This window comes from Triticum aestivum, chromosome 6D (genome assembly GCF_018294505.1).
Source record: "Triticum aestivum cultivar Chinese Spring chromosome 6D, IWGSC CS RefSeq v2.1, whole genome shotgun sequence".
Lineage (NCBI taxonomy): Eukaryota > Viridiplantae > Streptophyta > Magnoliopsida > Poales > Poaceae > Triticum > Triticum aestivum.
The window spans coordinates 116,697,827-116,718,081 of record NC_057811.1 but is presented as its reverse complement, the minus strand read 5'-3'; the positions used below and the strand labels follow the sequence as shown (position 1 = coordinate 116,718,081).

At 49.2% G+C, this 20,255-nt stretch overlaps 1 protein-coding gene across 1 annotated transcript; it reads left to right on the top strand.

Moving 5' to 3' along the window:
* The first annotated feature begins 5,896 nt into the window (after positions 1 to 5,896).
* LOC123143982 (protein VASP homolog) lies at positions 5,897 to 7,834 on the top strand. Its single transcript, XM_044562983.1, has one exon. The coding sequence runs from the start codon at positions 6,098 to 6,100 to the stop codon at positions 7,505 to 7,507; it is 1,410 nt and encodes a 469-aa protein (XP_044418918.1). The 5' UTR covers positions 5,897 to 6,097; the 3' UTR covers positions 7,508 to 7,834.
* Positions 7,835 to 20,255: the final 12,421 nt, after the last annotated feature.

Here is a 20,255-nt window from a genome sequence, read left to right as displayed (position 1 = left end):
CCCGCCGCTCCTCCGGCGACCGGCCGCCGCCCGCCGCCGTCGGGCTCGAGCTCGAGCTCGGGAGCCCGATCCGATCGGAGCCGGTACAGCCCCGTTGACTTCCTCCCTCGCGTCCGTAATATTTTCTAAGTCCCAGATTTTTTCTCAGCATATGCTCCTTTTCCCGATGCGATAACTTTGTGCATGTAGCTCCGATTTGCGTGTATAATATGTCAAATTGTTCGCCTCGTGATGCTCTTCATTTTGTTCAATTGCACCATTTTCATTAGAGGTCATCTTGATGCCTAAATCTTCGTTGGAAGAGGGCTAGTTGCTGTTAATCTCTGGTTCTTATCAGAACTTGGAGATTTGTCATTTTTGTATCTTTTATTCCGTGCATCTTTTGAGCATGAGCTCTACATGTGTTTTGAAGTATGCCATGCCATCTTTCCAGTGGTATAGTCCATGTATTTTTGTGATCTATGTGGTGACTAGCACAAGCATGCAAAGTAGGTCCCGTAATATTTCTGATTTCAGGGACTTAGTGCTTTCTCTAAGTCTTTGTCTGCTGTAATTTTGTTGCCATGTAAACTTGATGTTACAGAGAGATCCATGCATATTTTGGAGATGTTCAGTAAGGATGTTTTGTAGCTATAGTTGTAATTGATCCATTCCTGCAATTGTTTGCAATTTTGGAGTGCCATAGCATGACTCAATCTTGCTCTATTTTTGCTATAAAATATTTCTGGCAGATTCTTAACATGACATGCATTTTTGCCAAGCTTATTGTAGTTGATCCATACATGCTATGCAATTGTTCTTGCCATGGATAGCTTCATAAACATGCCATCTTGCTGTAGGTATGTTTGTTTTTTCATGCATTGCTCTGTAGTGAGTGCATCAAGCTCACAAAGAGGCCTACATATCAATATTTCTGCCATGCTCTGTTTTCTGCTAAGTCTGAAACCTGATAACGAAACTTGCTATGTTTACATGCTTGCCATCATATCTTCTGGTTCTTTTTGGCTTATGGTCAGTAATGGACTTTTGTCATGTGCATTTAGTAGAACACTACCATGCCTTGTTTTGCTATGTTAAGTTCCTGTAGCATGTTGATTTCGTGCTCTGAACATTGCTACCTGATGCTGATTTCTGCCATGTCCAGTTTTTCACTAAGTCTGTGAACCTGTAATCTTTTGCACTATTGCCATGCTTGTTTGAGCTTGATATGTTGTGAACTAGCCGTAGCTCAGAGTTCATCTTTTGTCAAGCATCTCCTGTAGATTACTGCAATGTGCTTTGTTGCTATGTTGGGATGCTGTAGCATTGTTGCTTGTTGCATTTTAAGTGCTATCTTGCTGTTTATCGCAGATTATTGTCATTCTCGTTTTGCTTGCCATTTGCAAACCGTGCATCCGATTCCGGTGATCTTTATATCGATTTCGACCGAAATCATCTCATCTTTCCAGTGGCATGCTTGGTTTGTCAAGTTACTGCCATGTTCATCATTTTCCTTCCGGAGCACGCATACGCATCGCATACCATATCTTGCATATCATACATGTCTTGCATCATGTTGCTTGTGCATTTCTCGTTGTTGATTGTGGTTCCGTTTGTTTGTGTTCTTGTCTTGGGTAGAGCCGGGAGACGAGTTCGTGAACGAGGAACCTGTCGAGTACGCTTACGAGGATCAAGCTTTCGACAACTCTGAGAATCTTGCAGGCAAGATGACCACCCCTCGAAATCACTTCTATCTTTGCTATGCTAGTTGTTCGCTCTATTGCCATGCTCGCTACCTATCACTTGTTATATCATGTCTCCTATTTTAGCCATGTCAGCCCTAACCATCCTTTCCTAGCAAACCGTTGTTTGGCTATGTTACCGCTTTTGCTCAGCCCCTCTTATAGCGTTGCTAGTTGCAGGTGAAGTTGAAGTTTGTTCCATGTCGGAACATGGTTATGTTGGGATATCACAATATCTCTTATTTAATTAATGCATCTATATATTTTTGGTAAAGGGTGGAAGGCTCGGCCTTATGCCTGGTGTTTTGTTCCACTCTTGCCGCCCTAGTTACTGTTATACCGGGATTATGTTCCTTGAGTTTGCGTTCCTTACACGGTCGGGTGATTTATGGGACCCCCTTGACAGTTCGCCTTGAATAAAACTCCTCCAGCATGGCCCAACTTTGGTTTTACTATTTGCCGCCTAAGCCTTTTCCCCCGGGTTTTCGCGAGCCCGAGGGTCATCTTATTTTAACCCCCCCCCCCGGGCCAGTGCTCCTTCGAGTGTTGGTCCGAACCGAGCAGCCTGCGGGGCCACCTCGGGGAAACTCGAGGTCTGGTTTTACTCGTAGCTTGACTTATCCGGTGTGCCCCGAGAACGAGATATGTGCAGCTCCTATCGGGATTTGTCGGCACATTCGGGCGGCTTTGCTGGTCTTGTTTTACCATTGTCGAGATGTCTTGTAAACCGGGATTCCGAGACTGATCGGGTCTTTCCGGGAGAAGGTTTATCCTTCGTTGACCGTGAGAGCTTATGATGGGCTAAGTTGGGACACCCCTGCAGGGTAATATCTTTCGAAAGCCGTGCCCGCGGTTATGAGGCAGATGGGAATTTGCTAATGTCCGGTTATAGATAACTTGTCACTTGACCCAATTAAAATACACCAAGTGCGTGTGTAGCCGTGATGGTCGCTTCTCGGCGGAATCCGGGAAGTGAACACGGTCTGTGTTATGTTTGACGTAAGTAAGTGTTCAGGACCTCTTCTTGGTCATTGCTAGATGACGTCCGTTCCTTTGCTTCTCTTCTCGCTCTCATTTGCGCAAGTTAGCCACCATATATGTTTTGCCGCTGTAGCTCCACCTCTTTGCACCTCTTGTCCTACAAGCTTAAATAGTCTTGATCTCGCGGGTGTGAGATTGCTGAGTCCCTGTGACTCACAGATACTTCCAACACCAGTTGCAGGTGCCGACGATGCCAGTGCAGACGATGGCGTCGATCTCAAGTGGGAGTTCGACGAGGAACGTGGTCGTTACTATGTGTCTTTTCCTGATGATCAGTAGTGGAGCCCAGTTGGGACGATCGGGGATCTAGCATTTGGGGTTGTCTTATTTTCATCTGGATTTTGACCGTAGTCGGTCTATATGTTTGTATTTTGGTTGCTGTATGATGATCTTTATGTATTGTGTGAAGTGGCGATTGTAAGCCAACTCTTTATCCCATTCTTGTTCATTACATGGGATTGTGTGAAGATGACCCTTCTTGCGAAAAAAACCACTATGCGGTTATGCCTCTAAGTCGTGCCTCGACACGTGGGAGATATAGCCGCATCGTGGGCGTTACACCGTCACACGCAGTGACAAATCCCAGTCTCGATCCGTGCCAACCCAACATACACTTTCGGAGATACCCGTAGTGTACCTTTATAGTCACCCAGTTACGTTGTGACGTTTGGCACACCCAAAGTACTCCTACGGTATCCGGGAGTTGCACGATCTCATGGTCTAAGGAGAAGATACTTGACATTGGAAAAGCTCTAGCAGACGAACTACACGATCTTTGAGCTATGCTTAGGATTGGGTCTTGTCCATCACATCATTCTCCTAATGATGTGATCCCGTTATCAATGACATCCAATGTCCATAGTCAGGAAACCATGACTATCTGTTGATCAACGAGCTAGTCAACTAGAGGCTTACTAGGGACACGTTGTGGTCTATGTATTCACACATGCATTACGATTTCCGGATAACACAATTATAGCATGAACAATAGATAATTACCATGAACAAAGAAATATAATAATAACCATTTATTATTGCCTCTAGGGCATATTTCCAACACATAGTAAGACAAATGGACAATAGTAGGACAAATATAGCAGTGCTATGATCTAATCATAGCAGTTTGAACTGCCACTGATCAATTCCGATTTAACAAATTGCTACTCCGTTTTAGTTTTCTTTGAAATTCCAAAACAAGCCAAATAACTTGAAATTTTATATGTGGCGGAAAGGGGCTAGTCGAAGTCAAGATGTAATTTCAAGATACTTTTTGTGTATATTTCTATTTCTAAAAATATGTATCCATTTTGATTTAAGTTTAGGGTTTGAATTATGAGTGTGTTGTGGCCTTGTGGGGTAATTCCATAATTCATAGAATATTTATTGTAGATTCCTAATATTAGTGGCATGCTAAATATAAGTACTCAAGATAACTCATCATGTGAATTCCCTCAATTTAAATAGATCAAGATCTATGAATTTTCTTAGAAGTGGCTTTTAATTAGGATTTTGCATTTCAGGAAAAAATTGACGGTTGAATTATCCTAATTTCAAATTAACATGAATATTTGAATTAAACATGATGCTTATGATACATACTTAATTCCTAATGGCTACCATTAATTCGGGATTGTTACATGTTCCATGTTCGTTCACCCCTCAACTTGGCTCATCGTCGTTATCTAATCCAATAGATCGACACGAGCTTAGGTCACCGTTGTTCTTCATCTTCTTGACGATTCTTAAGATTTTCATAGAGGTTTGACCACTTCGGTTTTTCATTCAATTGCACCCAACGATGGAACATACTGAATGATTTCTTTTCTCAACTTGATGGTACAAAGCGATGGCGAACCCATCTAGCAAGCGAAAATCACACGTCAACATAATGCAAGAAACGAAGCAAGCAAGAAAGAGGACGGCCAATGTCAAGCAAACAAAACTTACATGGCTACGGACTCCAATACAACTTTGGTGCCCATTCAACACTTGTGCATAGAAATCACAAGATTTGTTCACACACTCTTGGATGGCGTCCGATCTATGTTGCACAAAGCCCTCACTACAGGTGTTAAGGATTGAGTGCGACTCCATGTAGTGCTTGTGTTTGTGGTACCATGCATGGATTTTTTTCCTAAATACTGCGAGCCCCTTTGTTCGGTTCCACAAATAAGCTTCATGCTTGTGGCCAACCAAGCTTTACACAACAGTTTATCTTCAAGGGTTGAGTAATGCGTTTCCTCTTGCCTTCACCTTTATTTTAGCGTTTGATCATTGCCTCAGACGAATTTTGATCACCCATCTCATAATTTGAAGGAGCTCATCATGAACAGTTGCTGGGAATGTTCGGCGCAGGAGATCCCGATGTTGTCTGCGACCGTCGGAGTTGCGACGACTCGTGCGCCGTGTCAGAGGACGTGTTCGCTCCTGCGTGAAGCCATCCAAGGTGTGTGGCCATTGCGATCCTCGAACGATGTAGGGCGCGGGCATGGCCGCTACCTAGACAAACTCCATGTCGTCGGCGTCCTTCTCCACAACTACATTCTTTGCCTTCCGCTGGGCGCGTTGTCGGACACACCACTCCATGCGGCCAATGTTCTCCGCTTTGTCCCCAATGGTGGAGACCCCCACAGTCTCCGCTGAGCAACTCTCCATGATGCGGGCGGGCGGTGGAGGTGGTGTCGATGGCTAATGGGGCAGGAGGTCGATGACGCGGACGTGGAGCAAAGGGGGAGCGAACGCGGGTAAGAGAGTACGGACGCGGGAGAGAGAACGACCGGTCAGATCGATTTGAAGAGTTTTGAGATGGATCGAGACGGTCGGAGATAGCGTGACAGATAAGTTCAAGCGGCTCCAGATCCGTCTCACATATGAGCTGAGTTTAAGGGGTCCGTTCTGTTAGAGATGCTCTAAGCACTTGGGTGAGCAGATCTGCCTTGTCGCGGCGTGCTCAAAACGCAACGTTACGTGCATTATTATCACTGCCGCTTGCTCTATGCAGAGGCAGCGTGCCTGTCTTGGCGTTTGCTTGTCTGTTAACGCAACACGCGGCTCCAAAGGCAGACAAAAACAACACCGATTTCCCTTTATCAGATTCAGACACAAAGATTGAGAGAGGTGTACTGTACCAGCACTATACTACTACCATTAGTCGAGTAGCGCCACCAACCTACTGTCAAAAAATATTAACCGCGGATCAACTCCCCGACTCCACCTGCAGGGCACGAGGGGGAGGCCCCACGCGTCGGCCCCTCAAATTGCTGCTTCGGCGAGCTGGGCCCGGCCTGTCAGGAAAATTACCGTGCCAGGTTATATATACGCGCGCCTTTACCCGGATGTCCCTGTCTCGGCATTTCCCTTCCCACCAGCTCCGCTCCGCTCCACACCCGCAGCCGCAACAGCCAAGTACAGTGACCAGTGTACTGCTCGCTCCTCCTGGCCCTGCCGACCTTGGATGCGCCATGGCATCCGCCGTCGCCAGCAGCATGCCCGCCGCGGCCCCCGCAGCCGTGTCCTACGGCTGGCTCGGCCCGCGCCTCTCCTTCAGCCGCGACGCACCTGCAGCCGTGGCGGCGGATCGCGGCCAGGCCTTGTCGCTGGAGAGCAGCTGCAAGGCGGACCAGCCCGCCGCGGCGGCCGCGTCCAAGGAGTTCATCGACTTCGAGTTCAGCTTCGGCGGCTCGGCGACCATGCTCCCCGCCGACGAGCTGTTCGCAGACGGGAAGCTGCTGCCCCTCCGGCCGCAGCCTGCCGCGGCGGCGCCGGAGGCTGAGCGGGAGCGGGAGAGTGCGCCGGCGGAGATCCCGGCGACGCCTGAGTTCGTGAAAACCCACCGGCCTTCGGTGGCCGAGGCGTTCGACCCCTACGTGTTCTCCCCCAAGGCGCCGACGTGCTCCAGCCGCTGGCGGGAGCTCCTCAGGCTCAGGAAGGTCCAGACCCCGCAGAAGCCGTCTGCGTCGCCCTCGCCTCCGCAATCTCCTTCGCCGGTGCCGGCAACTCCGTCAAGGGCGTCCAACTCGTCCGCGGCCAGGTCCCTTAAGCTACTCCTTCTCCAGCGGAACGGCGGCCGCGCGTCCGGTGCCGCCGCGTCGGACCTCTCGGTGTCGCCGCTCCTCCGCGACAGCTCGGACTCGGAGGCGTCCCTCTCCCTCGCCTCCTCCCGCTTCTCCATGTCGTCGTCGTCCTCCTCCTCCGCCCACGACCACGAGGACTTCCCCCGCCACTCCCTCGACTCGGTCGACCTCACCCCGAAGCCCCGAATCCGCCTCGTCCGCTCCCAACCCCAGCGCCATTGCCACCCGCCCGCCTCCGCCCAACCCCAGCGCAATTGCCACCCGCCTGCCTCAGCCCCGCCGCGCGCCGTCCACAGCCCCGCCCGTCGCCGTCCCGCCACCCCGCCGCCGCCGTCCGTGGCCTCGGTGGACTCCCCGCGCATGAACTCCTCCGGCAAGATCGTGTTCCAGGGGCTCGAACGCAGCTCCAGCTCGCCGGCCGGCAGCGTCCACTCCAGCCTCCGGTCCCGCTCGCGCGTGATGGACCGGTCATACTCCACGCCGGTGGTGCTCAACGTGCCCGTCTGCTCGCGGCCGTCGTTCGGGTTCTTCAAGGACAAGAAGGAGACGGCGGCGAAGGACGCAGCCGCGCGGCTGCGGTCGTCGCTCGGCCGGAAGGCGGCCCATCCCGCCGGCGCCACCGGCGGAAGCAGCGTGAGTGGCAGAGATCTTGGCACCAGCAAATGCAATTGACCTTGTTTTGACTGAGCTAGCTAGGTTTAGCGGTAGAGCAAGTAGCCTCCATTAGGTAATACTGTACTACTAGGCAGCATTTCCTTTGCCAAGAAAAGGGAACAGAACAAGATTGAGAGAGATAGCTAGTTTGGATTTGGAGTGAACAAGAGATCCCAAGATGGAAGGGAAAACTGCGAGCTCTGATTTTTTGTGGTTGTCTTTAGGAGAAGCTGGCTAAGCTAGAGCCCCATGTTCATGCATTTTGCTCCTCCCCATGTAAATTTTGTCTAATGTGTTTCACCATCCTTTTTCCTCTAAGCTTCGTGGTCTGTTTCTCCAAGCACATTCGATCGCGCGTCTGTTCTGAATTCTTCAGGAAGAGGAGAAAATTTATGAAAGAGATTTCTCAACTGTTGTCGTGGCGTTATTGTTGTCTGTTGTTGCAGTGCCAAATCAATGTTCACTGTGATTAATTACCCTATTGTTAGTATCTTAATCACATATTGTAAAAAGTTGGGAGGAGAAGGGTGAGGGTTTAATCACGGTGCCATGTGGACCTGGTGAAAAGGATGGGATAAACAACCTAGCATGCACAATGATACCTTTTGGGCGAAAACTTTTCATGGCTGGTGAGTGACTTGATGGAGATGCCGGCCGTTTAAACCGGAGGCAGGCAGGCAGGCAGGAGAGGCGAGGTGAGATGCTCTACCTAGGCTAGGCGAGGATGGGAGACCGGGCCGGAGCGGCTCTCCTCCCTCTCCTCTCCTCCGTGCGAGCCGGCGATCGGGCACTGTGAGCCCAGCAGCATGTGCGCGGCTCTAAGTTTCTGTGTACAAAATTATACTACTACTACTGCTCGTAGCAGGCAAAAGGGGCAGCGGAGAAAGCAATTGAAAACACATGTAGCTGCAGGCCGGCCACTGTTTCTGAAACAGCGAGGGCTTAAACAAAGCGGGGCTCTCGCTCGGCGCCGTAGGAGCTGGCAAAGCTGCGTCGCGCCCATGTGCCCGCTGCCTGCCCCGCTGCTGATTTACTGATTTTACCTTCGCCTTTCTTCACTCGATGCTACGCCATGATCTCCCCTTTACTCTTCTCTCTCACCAGCTCCGGCGACCGCCCAGTCTCTCTCTCCGTCCAGCGTCCCAGCGGCTGCTGCTTTGAGCGTGTGTTCTTGGACTCGTGCCAGCCTTGCCAAAAGGATCTTTTCTCAAGGCACACACGCTCCTAGCTAGGGCTAGCTTTTTTTTGTTCAAAGATCCTCTTCTGTGGTGTTGCGACTGTGCTGCTCTACGACAGTACTAGTAGGATTTGCCGCAAGCCCAGCACTGTTCCCCAGCTTTGCAGCAATACAGTAGTGCCCCAGTTTTCACTCGAGGCTGGTGGTGGCAGCATGCGGGGTGGCATCGCAGGCAAGATTCCTGGGCCTTTCTGCCTCGTGGAGCGGCGGGAAGATTTTCAGATTTGACCGCAGTCCCAGTGGAGAGAGAGGGAAGAAAAAGCTTGGCTGGTTCAGTTTCAGTAATGGCGATATGCCTGGGGAAAAAGATGGGGATGAGGAGGAGGAGGCCGTGGGTTGCATGCCGGTTGGGTCCATCAGAATCCGCGGCGTATAAGCAAGGTACGCGGCCTTGTATGGCATAGGGGGCCTATGTATGGCCTGCGGCACCTGCGGTACGCGGCTGGGTCTCGCCTGCCGTGGTACGTTCGGCTGAGAGAGCCTGACGGACGGGGTGATCGTTGCGCGAGCCGGTGGGTGGGGAGCCATGCCGTGATGATGGGACGGTTGATGTGAGGGCGGATGGGGGCATCTGACGGCTGAGATCCTCTGCCGCGGGTGAATTCCTGCCCCTCCCGCGGGAGGCAGCGCGCCCTGACGCGTCGGTCTAAAATAATCTTTTCTTTGGGGTTCTCTGTCTAAAATAATCTTGTACTACTCGTCTGTCTTAGGGTGAGAATTTTTTTTTGGCATCGAGATAATCTTATTTCTCCACTGGCCCCTGGCCGTGGCGAGCGGCTTGCGAGTATTGAATCGTTTCAAAAGGACGTCCAGAAAAAGGCCAACACAATTTTCCAATTCAAAACGATCTTGTCAGCTATCTTAAGTTGAGTTTATGAGTATTTCTCGATAAAGGAAAAAATATTAGTAAATAATTTTAGGGTTTTTTTGCGAATAATATTTTTAATGGTTTAAAAAAGGTAAATGCTAGCACATGTCTCCAGGACAGATGTGGTTGATATGGGCTCGTGGACGACCATAAGAAAATGGGACTGCCCGGGGGCAAGTCGCCTAAAAATCCAATTTGAGCAAGTCAGTTTTTACAACCCCCCCCCCCCCCCCCCACCACAAAAAAAGAGTAAGTCGACTTTTTTCGGTGCAGCAAAATAAAAAACGACTTGAACTAATTTGGGTAAGTCAATTTTTTTGTAAGAGCATTGGCCCCTTTGCAACCACAAACAAAAGCCCATCGGATACTTGGAGTTGGTTTGAAACCTAATAACACACGATATAAAAATACAAAAATAAAATATAAAATTTTCTAAAAAAGAATGAATTAGTGTCATTGTAAAATTTCTCAAACGAGCGTATGATGTCTTCTCTGATGATATGCCAACACGAGCAACAGAAGCACCCCGTGAACCCATCCAGCCTTGGCGTCTTGTCAAGGGCATGGACTTAACCACCAACTCGATCTCATCGGCGGAGAAAGGGCCATCCAGGTGGGAGTGACCCATAGGGATCACTCAAAGCATTGTAGACTCAATGGAACAACTCCTCAGCTGATAAGAGCAGAATATACCCTCGGAAAACCCATCCGACCACCGAGAGGCCATCTTTCCCTGTGACGATTTCACCATTATCATGAAGGACAGACATGGCATCCCTCCGGTGGCGGTGACTCGCGTGTTGATGGAAGAACCTAGTGTTAGCATCCCCTTTCCGCAGCTATTTTTGTCTCGCAATCATCCTTTAAGAACATAACCCCAGGAGCATAGAATTCTATGCGGCCCCACTTCTCTGGGGAGATAGGCCTTGTCTTTTGCTTCCATGTCGAGCCGTTGAAAGATTTATATCGCGATGGTGAGCTGCAACTTGTATTCCCAATCCAACGATCGTCCCAGTGTGTTAGCGCCCTCACGGCAGCATTGAGCTTGTCAACGAAAACCCTTAAGGGATTCTCTAAACCATGGATTGAGTTCTAAGCCCTGGAAACCACATCCAAAAAACCACCAACCTTGTGTGAGAAGCATTCGAACAATCCCCGCCCGATCTTTACCTCTATGTCCAAGTCCAACAACAATGGACAATGATCAAATAAGGCCGCCCCCAATATCGAGCCAAGACATAAGGGGCAGAGCTCTTCCCACGTCATAACCGTGAAAACATGGTCGATGTTCTCCAACGTGGGTTGTTCCCTCTCATTGGACCATGTATAGCTCCGACCATTGAGACAAATTTCCTTGAGTTCAAGCCTATTCAAATTTCCTCGGATGCGAGCAATCATGTACATGTTTACAACCACATTATTCTTGTCCTCAAGGTTAACCAAGAGGTTGAAATCCCTAGCCACGACCCAAAGGCCAGCATGCAAATCACAAATGTCCATGAGTACCTAAAGAAATGTAGCCTTCGCCCCACTGTCCATTGGCCGATAAACCCTCGTGAAGCAACATGATAAGTTGGCAAGGTGGAGAGAGATGAACTGTAGTAAGAGGCGCAAGGCCGGTGTAGAGTGTAGGCTTTAACTCGTGGAGGCACAATTGATGCAAGACATGGTGGTCGAGGATAACCGTCTCATGATGATGGATCCAAATGGAATGGATGAAAGGGTAAGAACGTTTGAGGAGACGATGTGACAAAAGATCTTGGCATCTAGAATGACATGGAGAGGAGCATACTTGGGACTTGGGAGGAGGGAGCCGTGCAAACTTGGGAGTACCAAGTGATGCCAAGGACATGTGATCATTGATGTCTGCTGAATATGTGCATAATGATCTGCTTTTGGTCGAGTTTTGATTTTAGTTGACTTTGGTCTTGGATGATGGTTCATGTTTTGTTCATGCATTTGGAGCCTATGCTATGTTAATTTCAAAATTCAAAGTATGGTTTATAATGTTGTTTAAGTGTGTGATACTGATTGTAAAAAGATTGATCTATATCTATATGAAATTAATGATCCATTAGAGAGTATATTCACACATATAAGAAAAAGGAGTGAGAAAATAATAAAGGCTCTAGTTTCAGGGAATATAACTTTGTACACAAGCCCTACAATCTATAAAGATTTATAGAGAGCGCTATAAAACAGTTTGAAACGCTGCCTTTTTTATTCGGCTACAGTGCCCTAAGATCATGTTTGGTTTTTCTCCATACCTTGTGAGCCTTTTGTGTCGCATGATATATTTCGTGGCGGATAAATTGGACGTCTTATTTGTGGTAAATTTTAGCCAATGGTGTATTTGTTGGGAAACGTAGCATGCAATTTAAAAAAAAATCCTACGCTCACGCAAGATATATCTAGGAGATGCATAACAACGAGAGGGAGAGAGTGTGTCTACGCACCCTCGTAGACTGAAAACGGAAGTGTTTGACAACGCAGTTGATGTAGTCAAACTTCTTCTAGATCGGACCGATCAAGCACCGAACGTACGACACCTCCGAGCTCTGCACACGTTCAGCTCGATGACGTCCCTCGTCCTCTTGATCCAGCAAAGGTGTCGAGGAAGAAGATGAGTTCCGTCAGCACGACGGCGTGGTGACGGTGATGGTGAAGTTATTCTTGCAGGGCTTCGCCTAAGCACCGCAAAACTATAACCGGGGTGTAAACTGTGGAGGGGGGCGCCGCACATGGCTAACGGTTGTTGTTGTGTGTTCTAGGCGCCCCCTCCCCACGTATATATAGGTCGGAGGGGGAGGGGAGCAGCAAGGGGGCGCCCCAAGTAGGAGGAATCCTACTTGGGGGCCTCCTCCAATTCAACCTCCCCCCTTCCTTTTTTTGTCGGAGAGAAAAGGGAAGGGTGAAGGAGAGAAGGAAGGGGGTTCGAACCCCTTCTCCTCCTTCTCCAATTCGGCCACATGCCTAAGGGGGGCGCGCCACCCCTTGTGGGCTGGTGTGCTCCCCTCTTATGGCCCATATCTTCCCCCAGGGGGTTCCGGTAAACCCCCCGGTACTCCGATAAATACCCGATACTACCTGGAACACTTCCGGTGTCCGAATACTATCATCCTATATATATATATATATATATATATATATATATATATATATATATCAATATTTACCTCTCAACCATTTCAAGACTCCTCGTCATGTCCGTGATCTTATCCGGGACTCCGGACAACATTCGGTCACCAAATCACATAACTCATATAATACTAAATCGTCATCGAACGTTAAGCGTGCGGACCCTACGGGTTCAAGAAGTATGTAGACATGACAGAGACACATTTCCGGTCAATAACCAATAGCAGAACCTGGATCTCATATTGGCTCCTACATATTCTACGAAGATCTTTATCGGTCGAACCGTAATGACAACATACGTTATTCCCTTTGTCATCGGTATGTTACTTGCCCGAGATTCGATCGTCGGTATCTTCATACCTAGTTCAATCTCGTTACCGGCATGTCTCTTTACTCGTTCCGTACACTACAAAGAAAAGACACATCCGTGACATTTTGGGCCGAACGAATTTTTTCTGTCATGCTTATGACACTTCTATGACGATAATTGTGACAAAACCCGGTATCATCATAGATGTGGTGGGCTCCTATTTCTATGACAAAAAATCATGACAGAAAATGGGCTTTTCGTCCTGGGCGGGCCGGAGACGCGGCTGCATGACATTCTTTGGGCCGTCAATGACGGAAAAAACCATGGTAGAAGTGAGGGCGAGGAAAATATCGGGGAGTTCCCGGTTATGGTGGGTGGTCGGGGGCCGAGCGATGCGCGTTTCTCTCATACACGTACGCGCGTGGGTGCAAGGCGTTGGGCTCTAACTAAACCCGAGTGAGGCGTTCGCCTACTGAACCCGAGTGGTTGCACTGTAGGCTACACGTTACTGAACCCGAGCAATCGATCGATCTGGCTGTTAACTGAACCCGATCAAGCGATTCCTTCACTACTACTGCTAACTGCAGCCGATCGAACCTGCTACCTCCATCCCTTGATGAACAGTGAGCGTTGTTGGAGGGGGGGGGTTGGATGAACAGTTCCCGGTGGGGGGTTGGATGAACAAGACCCCGTGGTAGTAGAGGCCGTTGCCGCTGGATGAAGAGGACCCTGATAGATCGAGTCGGTTGGGGGTGGATGAACATGACCCCGTGGAGGGCTAGATGAACAGGACCCCGTGGAGGGCTGGATGAACAGTAGCCCGTGGAGGGGTGGTTGAACAGGAGCCCGTGGAGAGGGCTGGTTGAACAGTAGCCGGTGGAGGAGCGGTGGAGGCTGGATGAACAGGAGCCCGTGGGTGAACAGTCGCATGTGGAGGCTGGAGGAGGTCGACGGTGGATGAACAGTAGCCTGTGGAGGCTGGAGGAGGTCGACGGTGGAGATGAACAGTAGCCCGTCGAGTCCCGTTTTCCGGTACGCCACACCCCTCCCGATGAACACGACCCCCGTTTCGACCATAGCGCTCCAACACAAGTCTGTTTCCTTCGTTTTGCGGTACGCCACACCCCTCCCGATCAACAGGACCCCGTTTCGACCGTAGGAGGTCCAACAGAAGTCCGTTTCCTCCGTTTTGCGGTACGCCAGACCCATCCCGATGAACAGGATCCCGTTTCGACCGTGGCCGGTCGAACAGAAGGTCGTTTCCTCCGTTCTGCGGTACGCCAGGCCTCATTTCGATCGGCTGTTCCATCCAAGCCGGTTGGGTCCCGATGAACACGACGACGCAGTTTCTCCGTTCCGACCCCTCCGGTTGGCTGCCGATGAACACGACGCCGTCGCTGCCTCTCCATGTACACCCCTGGCCATACGTATGTGCGAGTAGGCATTCGAGACCCCACCCGTATGTACGTACGTGGTCGTATTTACTTTCTTGCACCCTGGCTGTACGTACGTGTACATGCTACGTGCGTGCCTCTACTACGACATGTGCCCTTCCTTATTTGGCCACAATTCATCACTGTAGCCTGCAGACAGACGGATCGACCAGTATGTAGTATGTACGTACAATTCGATCAGGTGGGTCCCAACTGTCAGGGAGGATAAGGAGGCACTTCCTTGCATGCGAAGATGTAGCTAGTGGGTCGCAGCAGTCAGGGGGGAAACTCTTTTTTTGCGAAATACGGTGGCCCGTCCGGTGGGTCCCTGCTGTCAGGTGGAGGAATCATTATTTTCCGCGTACTAAGGAGGTACTTCCTTGCTGCGGTCGTGGACCCAGCTGTCAGCCTCTCCACGTACAGTACTCTTCCGATGGAAGTCGTTCCATGATCACATTGACCACGCCGCTCCGAGAGCACCAAGGCGGTGGACGACGGCGAGGCCTAGGAAGGGGATGACGCGGAGCCGGGGAAGACGCGACAGAGAGGAGTACGAGGGTTCACTGGTTCGACTGTGGTGTGAGGCTTCGCCGCAGGGCCTGGCCAGCGGTGGGAGTAGTAGGGGTGGTGAGGCCTCCGCAGCAGCACAGTCGGCCACGGAAGGCAAGAGGACACCGTGGTTTGGACGGCTGGAGGAAGAAAATCAGAGGTTGAAGAAGCAGGACGACCGTTGGATGTTAACAATCTAACGGTCACTGGTGATAGAATCATTTGTTGACTAAGTTGACAAAGCCCTCCGTCCGCGTCAACTTAGTAGGCCCACAAGTTAGCCTCCCACTATGGTGGGTCCTAGCTAGCAGGGGGAGTATTCATTTTTTCGTGCGTAATAAGGAGGCACTTCCTTACGTGCGAAGATATAGCTGGTGGGTCCGAGCTGTCAGCGGGGGGAACGTTTTTTCGCGAAATACAGAGGCCCTTCCGGTGGGTCCCAGCTGTCAGGTGGAGGAATCATTATTTTACGCGTAATAAGGAGGCACTTCCTTGCTGCGGCCGTGGACCGAGCCGTCAGCCTCTCCAGGTACAATACTCTTCCGATGGAAGTCGTTCCTTGAGCACATTGACCACGCCGCGCCAAGAGCATCAAGGCGGTGGATGACAGCTAGGCCTAGGAAGGGGACGGCGGGGAGCTGGGGAAGACGCGGCGGTGGATGCCCACGCGGAGAGGAGTACGAGGGTTCACTGGTTCGGCTGCGGTGTGAGGCTGCCGTCGTCGCAGGGCCTGTCCAGCGGTGGGAGTAGTAGGGGGCGGTGAGGCCTCCGCGGCAGCACAACCGGCCACGGGAGGCAGGAGCAGGCGGTCTCGCCGGCACTGGTTTGGGCGGCTGGTGTAAGAAGAGCAGCTATTGAAGAAGCAGAAGGACCATTCGATTCAAATCCAACGGTCACTACTGCTAGAATCGTTTGTTGACTAAGTTGACAAAGCCCCGCGTATGCGTCAACTTAGTAGGCCCACAGGTCAGCCTCCGAACCGGTGCGCCCCAGATGTCAGTGGGAGGAATCATTTTTTTCACGTAATAAGGAGGCAGTTGATTGCGTGCGGCCAGGCCAGCGGAGGGAGTAGGGTGGGCCAGTGAAGCCTGCGCGACATCACAGCGGGCCACAAGAGGAGGGAGCAGGCAGTCCCACCGGCGCTGGTTTAGGCGGCTGGAGCAGGAAGATGAGAGATTGAAGAAGCACGTCGGCCGTTGGATGGACATCCAATAGTCACTGCCGCTAGAATCATGTGTTGACTGACAAAGCCTTGCGTAAACAAGTCAGCCTCGAAATCTGTGGCGTGTACAACCCATTTTCTATTATTTCTATAATTTTTACTCATTTGCTAATTCATATGGAATTTATTGCAGCCCATTTTCCATTTTTAGAATTGCTGCCCATTTTCGGGTCAGTACCAAGGTTAAAAAATTGAATTGAAAAATGTGTGAAATAAAAAAAAATTGTCGGGGAACAAATATTCTTAATCCCAAAATTAGTAGCCATACTAAAACAAATTTAAAAATAAATTAGTACTATGTCATGTTAAAATCCAATGACATATAAAATATCAGTGAAGAATAATAACAAAAAAGAAACTAATTTCCCATTTGCTATAATGTTTTTGGAATTTGCAGCCCCTTTGATATTACTTTTAAGATATACTGACCATACTCTTTGGCCTGGCCGGAATGCATCCCTCCTCGTCTTGAAATATTTGTAGCCCAGTAAGTCGGAGAAAACAAATAGGCCTAGCTTGGGTATTCTTCAAAAATAAATAGTGGGCTACCTATTTCCCAAAGAAAAAACTGCTGGGCTGGTCATGTTGTTAGACGGGACACAAAGACCGCACAACCCAGTTTATAGCCTGCTCCTCCGAACAAATCCTCATAAAAAAAGTTGTGCAATTTTGTAATTAATTGACTATGCGTTGACAATGATGTGGGTCCCAGTTATCAGTAGGGTGGATTAGAGTAAAAAAACGAGGGGTGCATCTGAGTAGTAAAAGAGGCGCTTGCTTGTGTTCGGGAGTGGACCTGGTGGGTCCTACTGTCATACTCACAACTAGAATCCTCTCCCGATTCCCTATGTTGACAGGGCTGGACGGCGGCGCCTCGGCGAGCGCACCAAGGCGGAGGATAAAGTGCTGTCGCCAATGTGTTGGGCTGGGTTGGACATTCTTATTGAAAAATAAAAATGGACCGGAACTATTTACGACGTTGACTATGATTTGCATGGATCCGCTGGTTGCAGGAAGAAAATGGTGGGAGAAAGAAGACTGGTCGCTATCTTTGCCTAAGAATAATATTGACTGAATGTAACGACACTATCACAGGAAATAATATCCTCCTGTTAAAATTTGACTTTTCAAATCGTGAATTTAAAGAACTGGTGCATGAGCATTTAGCTTTATTTATTTATTTACTTATTTATGTTTAGGGGACCATGAGCATGTACCTGGGCTGGATTCATGTGAGAGCCTCCCTTCTAGTTAATTATGGGCTCCTCTATTGGGCCTTCATCAGTGGGCTGCATGTTATCGACAAGTGGAAAATGTGTTCCGTACCAAAAATAGTATGCGCTACGTACAGTACGGGGCACTAAAGGATCGGACCATGCAACAACTTCCAAAACATTGTGTTTGTCGTTCTAACAACACATTTATTCAACCAACAGACGAAATATACTACTGATTGTACATTGAAAACAACAATAGCAACCAGGGCTGGGGTGCAACAGAAGTAGTAAGCAGGCTGGAAGAGTAAAGAAGCAACGCTCTCTTCCAAACCAAACATCAGCCATCATTACAAAAGGGCTACCAAAAAAGAACAAGTGTATGCATCAAACTAAATAAAGATCCTACTACACCAAGTGTACACATCTAACTAACTAGCTCAGTTAGACGTTACTATTTATTAAGCTGTGGAGATTGGCTGACGGCTTGAACCAGATGGGTGCCTGACGGGGGAAACTCCAGCCAGCAGGTCGAAGTCTGATACTTGCGACCTTCTCTCCTACTTTGGGCTGCAGAGCATGGCGGCACATACCAGGGTATGGTGCATGCAGAGACGCATGGTAAACTGTGTACACACAGTTTTGCCTGATGAACAAAACCGCGCTGCCATCATGATCCTTGCCTCGGTTATCTCCTGGTTAATCGGATAATTCAGTCCGAGAAACAAAGAGCGTGTACCAAGGCTACTTACGAGCCTCCAGTCAAAAATTCCTGAAGGCCCAGAGAAGCTGATATCCTGCTCAAAGACCTTGCAGTGACTGTGATTGTATTCTACAAAACAACACGTCCGGTACGTGCGAACGATCATCAATCGTTCGCCATCGTCTGATCGAGCCAGGAACCGCCTACAACTGCCATGCTGCTTTTCTTTGAAAGGTTCTAGATTAGGAAGGGTAGGGACACCAGGCGGCCTACAACATCATATCAAGTTGGAGTCAAATGAAAAAGGGCTCTTACTGTAGTCAATCTTAAGAACAACATGTTATGAACATGTATATTTTTTCAGTAAATGTTGACAATAATATAAGCAAGCCATCATGATATCATAGGAAGTAACATACTGCTGTAACAGCCGTTTGTAGCGATGACGGGAGTAGGCCAGCAATACGTCCATCCATAGAAGGAGTCGACAGCGTAAATGAAGCCCTTGTGTTCGATGGCATCAGAGAACCATGGAGGATGTATGATCCTGCGATGGACGTGTGGATTTATCCACTTAGCGCAGTGACCTGTCAGATAGGCGAGACCGCAGTTGAAGAACACAATTAGCTTGAAATCTTTATAATTCGCAGATCTTGTGGGCACTTGGCAGATTACAACCTTGAGCAAATCAAACTTGGTATCATGTTGGCTACTATAAGATTCCGAGTATTCTGGGCCGCGGTGCCAAAGCAGTGCAGTGTTAATCGAAGGAAGGGGGATCAATCGCCGGGTGTAGACCTCCACGAGCATCCAGCTGCCGCGACCGTCGACGAGCACCATCCAAGACGTGTTAATGCCGAACCAGTACATACCGTTAATGTAGTTGAGGGTGACGGGGATCAGATCATAGTCAAGGGGGTTGATGCTCGCCACCCTACGATTGTTATGCTGCGTGACACGCCGTTTTTTAAGATCAGGCGGCATCAGCAAGTAAGGAGCTGGCTTAAAAAGCTCCGGCCTAAGGGCTTTGAGTAAACGGTACAGACCCAACGAGCATGCGGCGAGCGGCATGGTAATGATATTGTCCACACGCGAAACAATGAGCTTGATTACCTCTGTGGGGAGCGAATTCCAGCCACTCTTTCGGTGGACGCTGCTCGGTCCTGCCATTGTTTGTGCTTGGGTTTCGGAAGAGGGGGGAGGTGCCTTAGCAGGGATGGAAGATTGGACGATTATGTGCGGACAAAGATGGAGAAACAAATATGTGCTCCGGGAAGTGGACAGGTGATGATGACTACAACATGCCGCTTGACTTACGAGACACATACCAACAACGTAGGGTCATATCGATGCCCGACAACTTGCTTGAGTGATCACAGTACTAGTACTCCCTACAGTACCTACTACTATGCCCTAGTTTGCATATAGAGTAGTGGAGTAGGACTCTGCTCTACTACTAGCACCGGAGGAGTAGTATATTCTAATCTAAAATAGTTACAAACTTCAATGCCCGAGCGTGGAACGACTACGAACCGCCATCGGTGCTAACTCCAATCCCCAACAAACGTTCGCTAGGAGACATGGCAGTTGCAAATGCCCGCGATGCAGTTACAGTACATGTGTAAGGGTGGCGGTTTTGTCAAATACTATGGCCTAAAAACAGGCCACCATCGGACGGAAATCTGGCGGTTACGTGGGATTTGCTAGGATTGAGCTCATGGCGAACAATCGCCACATATCATTGCTAAAAAAGGTTAAAACACCTGGGGCTATAACTTGCACCGGCTGACCACTAACAATGATACTAACACAGTTGTAAAATGTCAAAGACCGTGTCTACGTGGTGTTTGGAATTATATGCAAAAAAAACTAGCAAGATGCCTGTGCATTGCACGGAACATCAAGATGCATTTTTTTACAAAACACGTGTTGTGATTGACCCATGCAGGAGTAATCCCATGTGTAAAAACTAATGATATCTCGAGAATTTTATCAGAAAAATGGTATCTCGAGAATTTCATCGAAAAAATGAAAGATGAGAGATAAGGTGAGGAGGAGTGGGGCGTGGTGGTGACTGGTGGTCGGACTAGGC

Excerpts from the sequence above, each read along its gene's own strand:
- LOC123143982 (XM_044562983.1), top strand. The coding sequence starts at position 6,098 with ATGTCCCTGTCTCGGCATTTCCCTTCCCACCAGCTCCGCTCCGCTCCA.